This window comes from Limanda limanda, chromosome 21 (assembly GCF_963576545.1).
Source record: "Limanda limanda chromosome 21, fLimLim1.1, whole genome shotgun sequence".
In the NCBI taxonomy this organism is placed as follows: domain Eukaryota; kingdom Metazoa; phylum Chordata; class Actinopteri; order Pleuronectiformes; family Pleuronectidae; genus Limanda; species Limanda limanda.
The window spans coordinates 19,982,583-19,992,210 of record NC_083656.1 but is presented as its reverse complement, the minus strand read 5'-3'; the positions used below and the strand labels follow the sequence as shown (position 1 = coordinate 19,992,210).

At 39.4% G+C, this 9,628-nt stretch overlaps 1 protein-coding gene across 1 annotated transcript in view; it reads left to right on the top strand.

Annotated features, from left to right (window-relative positions):
• The window catches only part of LOC133027866 (caveolae-associated protein 1-like), a 27,751-nt gene extending 18,190 nt beyond the window's left edge, over nucleotides 1-9,561 (top strand). The window contains exon 2 of the mRNA XM_061095007.1: nucleotides 4,839-9,561. Within this exon, the coding sequence (XP_060950990.1) occupies nucleotides 4,839-5,717 (879 nt within the window). The 3' untranslated portion in view covers nucleotides 5,718-9,561. The remainder of the gene's footprint in view (nucleotides 1-4,838) is intronic.
• The last annotated feature ends 67 nt before the right edge of the window (nucleotides 9,562-9,628 follow it).

Below are 9,628 nucleotides of genomic sequence, written 5' to 3'. Positions count from 1 at the left end.
ATGCATCTGTCTAGTAATTGCACTGTGTGACGTCCCCTGACTGTTGCCAAAAAAAATTGGTATTATTTCTTATGTTGCAGCTGCATCCACCTCTAATGGAGCTGTGCTGTGATGAATTTGGCTACAGAACAGACCATAGTTTGACTAGACTGTCTTTTCTTTCTTTTTTTCCTTAGGATTGTTCAAAGTATATAGTGTTTGCATTTCTCTGGTCTTGTCAACACTGTCAAGGGAGCAGTACTCTTCTCTGTGCTTTATGTGCTCGGTGCTTACATTCATTATGAGAAACCATGGTTGTGACCAGATAGTAGCAGACAGAGTGCGAAGAGGTCATATTATGGTTGTTAAAGGAAAGCTTTGGAGGATTTAGTGGCATCAAGTGGTGAAGTTGCACATTGCATATTAATACCTGAATACCCCTCCCCTCACCCTCCCCTTCCACGTGGGTAGAAGAATCTACAGTGGCCTTCAGGTAACATTTAAATGCAGAGAGGTGCTCTCAGAGTTTGATTAGTCCGTTTTGGGCTACTGCAGAAACGTGAGGGCTCAACATGACGGAATCTGTGCAAAAGGAACTGCCCTATTGTAGATGTGAAAGGTTCATTCTAAGGTAAAAAAAATCAAACAACGGCTCTTAGTGTCAGGGGATTATGTAATAAAACAATCATTTTGAAATGTATAGTCTGCCAATAGATTGTCCTAGGTGCGTCGCATTGGACCTTTAACATGTCTGTTTAAAAATTAAAAGAAAGAACAAGAATGGCAGTTTTAACATAACCAATTTTGCATAGAAGTGAGGCAAGCAACCAGAGAGGTAAACTTTAAATACAGCAAGGACCAAGCCAATTCAGTGAAAAAACAGGAATATAGACTAGAAACCTGGATAATGTCCAAATCATATGTGCAAGGAGATCAATCTTAATGTTATATTCTCATATTCCATGTAAACAACTTCCTGTCAGGTAAGGTGAAGTTCCAGAGGATAATGTCTGCTATATACAGTAATGGAACATTGTAATGTATTGTGAGCTAAAAGGTGAGTATGTGAGCGTGAGTGTTAATGCACGCACACAAAGTGAGTTGTTAGGAGAGAGCCAGAGTAAAAGCACTGTAAATGCCTCTCAGATGAATGAGTTTTCCACCAGCCATGAGTCACTGCAGCAACTTGTCCACCACTGACGAATGGAAAATGGGAAAATGGGAAAGGACCTCCACAACGAAGTAGGAAAGTTGATGTGAACAATGCAGGGATGTAGCTTATGACTATGTGGGTATGTCTAGGTAGTGGAGGAATGGAATGCAGCAGTGGTTACAGATATCGAGTGCACACATTGCGAAGCCCCATATTATGATGAAATAAATCATGATATGACTACCCCCATTGCTTCAGGACACACTGACACTCTCTCTCTCTCTCTCTCTCTCTCTCTCTCTCTCTCTCTCTGCACACACACAAACACACACATTGTGGTCTATTGTGTTTTGCAACCGACTTGCCCCCTGACAGTCATTTTGTTATTTGGGAGCAAACCAGACATGGAAATTATTTCCTTGTGCATCTTTTGCAAGACTTCAGGGTAAAATGCAAACTCGCTGGCTTGCTCAGAAAACCAAACACACAGACGCGCACAAAAACACAATCGGGCTCACAGAACCATTACATACCACATTCGTCTATTTTCCATGCCTGTGAGTGTACCTTCCTGTCTTTGGCCCAGCAGCCTCAGCGAGAACAATGTCCCATTAAATTAGGAGGGTCAGGAAGTCAACACACCGAGGTGAACGCCTGAACTTCCCCATACACTCTTTCCATGTACCTTGGACACACACACATGCATACAACACAGAGTTCCCTCCTGCACCGCAACTTCTTTTGAATCCATTTCATGCAAACATCACATTTGGGGTTTCCCTAGCCATACTGCCTTCACCTCATTTCAAAAGATAATGGTATTCAACCATATTACCCTTTTTCTGAAGTGCACAGTGCATTATTTAATATATTTAATGAAAGTACGAATTACTCTACAGTATTATTTATTATTTATTAGGTTTTATTCACTGTTAACATCTGTCCCAGAGCAATTCCACTCCCAATGAGTTAGGATGGGAGGTTAATAGGGGTCCAAATCTAGACGTGACGTGAGCCCTTCACTCACTACTACGTCTTGCATAAAAGATAAATCAATACATAGCAATAAATATTCAACTATTCATTTAATAGCTACCACATTCCACATTCTTGTGCAGTTCCACAAGAAAGATGCTGTCCACCTTTAATGGGAGCTCTTGTGATGAACTGTGGGGCCTTGTCAGACATTTGGACTACATGTTGCTTAAGTGATTTGCCATACCCACTGCATTGTCTTTGTATTCAAAACAAGATGTAATGAATTTGAGCGATGAAACGTTTTTTCCAACCACCCCCCTGTCAGCACAGCTGCTCAGGCTGAGATCCCTCATCCAAGGTCAAGTTTACCCAAGATACTGCAGTACAATACCTTCATAAAAACTGCCTTGACACGGAATAGCAACAGAACACAATAGGCACAGGGCCCACCCACCGTTTACTCTCGTACCTCTACCTTCTAGCATACACTTTGACGTTATCATCTTCCTGCTGAGCAGATGGTTTTCCAAGAGTCAGAAGCGTCATCCCAGTTGTGCTATTACTCAGTTCATAAGACTTTTTCCACACCTAACAGCTGCCCCCCCCCCCCCTTCCACCCTGTGGTCCTTTGTTCTGGCTCTGCTGTGTTCCTGTTTTGACCATGAAGGCATGTAGAGGGAGAGGAAAACAGAACACGTACAAGTGTTGGCCCTTATACAGACATTCAGGAGCCCAATTGGAGGAGGATTTGCCGTGATGGAAAGAGGAAGCCCCCCCCCCCATGTTTTAAGAGGACACAATAAAACCGTGGAAAGAAAGACTTCCTCATCTGGAATGATAATGAGTGAAAGGCGGGTGGGAGATAGAAAGGCCATGGGAATGGAAGAATAGATGATGGAAGAAGTGCAAGAACATGCAGTGATGCTGTTCAGGAATGCTTTATCGGGTTTAGGTTGGGTCAAGTGGCGTCAGATCATTAACTTATGTCTGTACAGGTGGTGTGAAAACTTCTCTGAGGACATTTACAATGGGGTCCAAAAGTCTGAGACAGTAGGGCGTCTTTGTCCTGAGGGGGTCACTGAAAACAAAATGGTTCATCATGTGAACTGCTTGTAGAGCTTTGATGTGAACTACATTCTGTCCTGTAGGTTTTCTAAAGGTAAATTCAAAGCTCACGGAGTATCCTAAATGAAAGGCATCAATCTTGGACTTGTTTAGGAGTCAGAAACTAATCACATTTGAAATTATCTCGGGTGAATTCATAATGACAACTAAAAGTGTTTTTTTCCTTACTCTTGTTGAGGGTTAAGGACAGAGGATGCCCTATGAGACAAATTGCGATTTGTGAATACAGACTATACAAATCAAATTTGGTTGATTGATGAAGAAACATTGAAGCTTACAGTGAAATCTTTCACGATGTTTGTGTGATTAAAGGCAACACTAAGATTATTTACAATGTTAACATCTGTTTTTTATATCAAATATCCTAGTTTAGGCCACCTTTATTTGGAAACTAGACTGAAATCGTTTTTTGGACAGCTTGTAAATAAAATAATACAACAGCAGTGACAAATAGTATGTCGCAGTATTTATTTTGACAAACCTTTGCAGGATCATTTTTACTTAGGTCATCTGGCACTGGTTTCAGTGGTGGGCCAAGGGGTGGTGTGACAGGAGTGTGCCAGTGGTAGTTAATGCTAAACTTGAGTCTAACTTTAGTTTGAGTCTTTATAATGTAAACTGTATGCTAGCTTGCAACAACACAGTGATGTGACAACTAACTTGGCTAAATTTCAGCCTTTACATTAGCCCTAGTCAGTCAAGCCTAATCTAGCTTGAGAGGGGCCGTTTGCACACATGAACTATCCATGTTGCGAGAAATGTGGAACACATGCATCTTTCCATGTGTGGCGATGACAGACCATTTATTATTAACTAGATGATGTATTGATGACGTACAACAAATCTGATGTACGGTGTAGTAAACACTGAATGTTTAATCATACTCATCACTTCAATTAGTCTGTACCCACGCACATAGAGAAACATACTGAAATTAACATAATATATTATATATAATATATTTACATTTTATGATATTAAAGACATTCCATTCTTATTGCCCTATCACAAAATATTAACATTTAAACTGCTCTGATCAATTGTTTATATTAACATTGGTTTCAACGACTGGTTGAATGTTTTTAGCTTATTGTGATGAGTGTTTTGGCATATTTTCAGTCATTGCTGGTTTTAAAGGAATTCATAAGAAACCTTGTTTCAAGCATCAGCAGGCAGCAGTTTCCACGGACGATTCTCTGAACAACTACAGCAGATAGATAAAATTGGTAATTGGTTATCGAATATAGCCTATTATCATTAACTATATGATGCTGCATATCAGGCAGCTGAAGTTATGTTTTTCTCATGAGTTGGTATCAGGTTAGGTGTTGTAGGACAGGTGTCCTGTTTCCTCCAACGACTCAAGTTTTTTTGTTACATACAGCACAGAACAAAAAAGTCGATCTTTTTTTCCCTTTGATTTTCCCATGACTTCTCAGTTATGATCTTCACCTATATATGTTTACTTAATCTCTCTTACAAAATAATTGTTTCTGCGTTTTCATTAGCTCTCCTATACCATACTGTTCTTGATTCCTGAACTTTGAGAAACTTCTACCATTTACATTAAACAATAACAGTCATTGTGTTCTGTTCTTCACAGGATGAAGTCAAGGTTCCATCAAAACTCAGCATCTCTAAATCCATGAAGGTTTCTGGGTCTGTGGCAGGGAGTAGAGGAGGCAGCTTGATGGAGCTTAAGGAAGGTGTTGAAGAGCCTGGAGAAGAGGAAAGAGAGGGAGAGGACACAGACAAACCCCATGTAGACCTCTCCTCAGACGAGGAGGGAGTGGAGATTGAGGAGGCAATTGAGGAAACTCGTGCTGAACGGATCAAGCGCAGCAGCCTGCAGCGCGTACAAACCCTGAAGACCGTCTTCTCAAAGGAGAAGATGGATAAGACAAAGGCAAAGACCAAAGAAAACCTGGAGAAGACCAAACAAAAAACCAAGACCAACCTGGAGAAGACAAAGCAGAGGACAAGAGAGAACCTGGAGAAGACCAAACAAAAAACCAAGGACAACCTGGAGAATGCAAAGCAGAAGACCAAGGAGAACCTGGAGAAAACACGTCACAACATTGAGAAGAAGATGGGAAAGCTTGGAAACCGTATGACTGTCAACCCTGAGCGCAAGCAGAAGATGCAGACATCCCAAGACAAGGTGAAGAAAGCCTTCACACCAGACCATGTTGTTTACGCCCGCTCCAAGACTGCTGTGTACAAGGTGCCGCCCTTCACCTTCCATGTTAAGAAAATCCGTGAGGGTGCTGTTGAAGTGGTACAAGGCACTGAGATGGTGGAAGTGTCCCAGGATGCCGAGCCTTTCAGTGATGTGGATGAGGCAGTTGAAGAGGGCGGAGAGGAGGTTGAGATGGAGATGCTTAACGGAGGAGGGGATGAAGACGAGGTTGAGGAGGACGAAGAAGAGGACAGCCACGATGCCCTGCATGATAACGAAGATAGAGATAGAGACAGCGATTAGATAAAGAATGAGGAATTGCCAAGATCCCAACAAAATTCTGTTCAACAACCAAAAGTCTTCTGTAAAAACTGAATAAATTCAGAGGATCAAGAAGATTTCTAAAAAAATAATAACAGTTGACTACATATTGGATCTTACTTTCACTATTTTGGCCATTATTCCTATCAGTTATAAGAACTTTGTACCCACCATAGTAATTGTTGAGATCTGGAAGCATGGTGATATTGCTGGTTGACGACAGATTCGTCAACCAGACAGGTATTAAATAAGTTAAAACATTGTCCAGATTATCCAAACCACTTTACTTGGAGGCAAACTGCTTCCAAAATGTCAGTAATAATTGATTGCAATGGTGTGCACTGTTACCTTGGACAAAGTCATTTTACAATCTGGAGCAACCAATTGTTACTATATAAATTTATTGGGAAATTAATTTGAGGCAAATTAACTTTGAAGCTAATTGCTTCATTACACTAAAACCCAAATTTGTGCACTTAAAAGTGTTTTGCTTAGCTATAGCCCAAGTATTCAATTTAAATGTCAGACATTGTTGACAATCTGAAATACATTATGCTAGAGCAGTCTAGTATGTAGTCTACTGCACTTGGTCTCGTAGACTTTGAAGTTTGTGTAGACCTATCAGTCTACTAAGTTCTGCACCGGCTATTGAACGTCAAGGTGCTGGGCCAGACAGGAGGATCATTGTTCCACACTGACAACACATCCAAGATGATTTCTGCTTTTCAGGTGTTCAGGTGTGAATAGGTCAAATTTTTAGATTAAACTTCCTGAGGACAGGGGACTTATCAGGACTGTGTTTGAAGGACTAAGAGAAACATGGAGGGACATAATATTAGTTCAGCCTGCATTTACCAAAAGTTACATTATGAAGAAACTGCTTAACACCTGTCTGTTTATCTTTATTGTTTTCAGTGGTCATGTTTTTAGTCCATCTGGTCAATGCTTTTGACTGCAGAAGGCGGGACTCGATTTGATCCACTGCCGAGGGAGAAGGCACTCACTCATTGATATACAGACCAACCATGTGATAAACATGACATTTCTTTTTCTTTTTCATTAACCCAGTCCTGATCATGCCATGCTCATCCAAGAGAATAACCCAATCAGGGTCCCAAAGCAGTGCGACAATGAAACGGTGTTGTCCAGGATAAAAATACATGTGCTTAAGTCTGTTCAACTCAAACAGAGAAAACCATCCAAAAACAACAGTGTAGCCATAATAGCATAGTATACTGAGAGTACTTGATTATTGCAATCAAACTGTATTTTCAAGTAATTCCTGACCAATAGTGTAAATGCACAACTATGGTAAATGTTGTACAGCAGGTCAAAGTTGAATTGGGAGGCTGGAAAGGCTTGCCCCTGTTTTCTCATCTGAATAAGTTTGGCTAATGATGAGAGGTTTGTTTGTTTCCTTGCTATCTGATTGGTCTCCTCGTGTCACTAGACTCAACAAACGGTTCAGCAAGGTTACCCATGTTTGGTTAACTAAGTAGACAGTTTCAGTCTCACTCATTACCTTTCATTCCAGCAACAATAGGCACCCGTAGTCATTGAGGCTGGATGTGTAAATAGGCAACTCTTTGCTAAAACATTCACCATAGTAACTGAACAGGGTGATACTATGTCAGTGTTGTATTCACAGCTTGTTGTACCTTTAAATGGACATAGAATATCGAAGAGGAAAGCTAGTGCCAGATAATATTCTGGTGTAGAAAACTGTACACATTGCACAGAGAGTGTTAGCAATGAGGAGTCAAGTGCCTTGCCCCCATCAGTATAATCTGCTTGTGGGTCTCAGCATTTAATTTGGTCAAGACAATATATTATCTTGTCTATTACTTATCAACAATAGGAATGATGGCCAATATTACAAGTTAGACCCAAGTTGGGGCTAAAAAATTAAATAAAATTGATAACACTAACTTAAAAGTCATAGTTTTAAGAATTTAAGGAAAACAGTCCCATATTTGTAAAAGCATTTCAAGGGTTGTTAAGAGTCCATTTGTGTGTGGATGGTGTAGAGATGATCACTATAAGTGAAAGAAGAAGAGGAAGAAGAAGAAGCCAGAAAAAGGTAATAGCTATACTGACCTATATCATCAGGAGGGTTTCCCTGTATAAGAAGTTGTATTCTTTTCAGTATTTCATTTTTTGTTTTATTTAAAAACATTACACTTACCACTCAACCTAGTGGAATGAATATATGATTCAACTTCTGCCCATTGAATTTCATTTGAGTTCTCATGAATTGCTAAAAGGCAATTCACAATTATTACATTGATAAACACATTGAGTACATATTCATGCTTATCCATAAATTCCTTGTGTTTTAAAAAAAGCACATATCACACATGCAACATATTTGTACATCCCCTTCGTTGTTAAGTTGTTTGAATACTGTTATCTTACTCTTTTTAATGTACACGTTCTTTAGAAGTCAAGTGATTCTGTTGCAATTTTGAGGTTTTCATGAGGTCACAGTTTTTAATGTATGATTTTGTATGTAATCACTCTTCACATTCTGCTGATGTTATCTCCTTTTCATTACTGCAGAATGTAACCCAATTACTGTCTTTTATATATATGTTTTATACCTACTTTCATGCAGTTCTCTTTTAAAAGATTTTACTGCCAGTGTTCCAAAAAACAACCTGCACCCAAATTAAGGTTTATGAAACACAAGTGTTTCCCATGAGTGTTTTGCTCTTATAAAAACCTGCCATGTATATCTAAAGATGTGTTTCATAAATTAAATGGGATAAGGACCAATTCTTACAGTAAAAACGTACAAACCTCTGGTCAAAGAAGTTTGTGTGTTAATAGGACCTTTCTATATACGACCAAGTTTCTTTACATGTGCATGATATTCCTGTGGTCTGAGGCTGACCCCTAGTGTTCAGTCGTCTTGCTGTAAGTTTCTCTGTTCCAGGTTAAAGGAACATTTCAGCTCCAACTTTTCTCTTTCAAATAACCATTTCATTGAAATATTTCCCAAGGGCAAGGCTCTATTGTCCACATTTGCCTTATTGTAATAAGATGTAAAAACGTGTTTCATTCTGCACAACGATTGGTGGAATTTTATGAATGCTTTGCAAGAATGAATTTTAAGAGTTGATTTTTTTTGTTGTTGATGATCTGCTGGACTGCATTACTTTTGGCATAGTCAAGATAATATTCCATCCACTTTCATTTTTACAAACTAATGCTGTTCAGATTAGTGGGGCCTATCTTGACATAATTTGGCGTGAAGGGGTTTAGAAACTCAGCAGCGTATCCAAGGGCTATCACAGAGACAGACACAACTTTTGATCATGTCACCATAGTATTTGTACTGTCCAGTGTATCTATGTGTGTCTGTGTCCAGTGTGTTATGTCTATCTTAGACATAAATTACAATTTTATTTGTGTTCATTTTTTGTATATAATGTGAATCACTGCCAATACAGATCACAATGCATACTGAATTTATTTACCAGCGAGCCTCTTGTCTTCTGTTGCATAACTTCTTCAGCATTTAGAACCGCTTGTTAATGACACTGGCACTCATGCTTGCAAGGATAAAGCATTCCAGCCTTTTTGAACCACGGTTGTGGTACAGACATTTGGTGGTTTAAGGCTCAGTCCTTGAAAATGAATCAACAATGCCATGTCTGTCAAGGCAGTGACAACATGCAGCCATGCCGAGGCCTTTGTCAATGGAGCACCAAATGTAGTTCACATGTAACTGTTTCTTTGCTTTGTTTTGTCATTAACAGATGCTAGTATAATGTTTATTTCTTAACCACTAATGATTTAATTAATAAAAACTACTTGGTTCACAGTGACTGTGTTTTTATTTCATGTTAGCAGACAAAACTGAAGAAATAGCATGCGGTTAGAAAATGCAT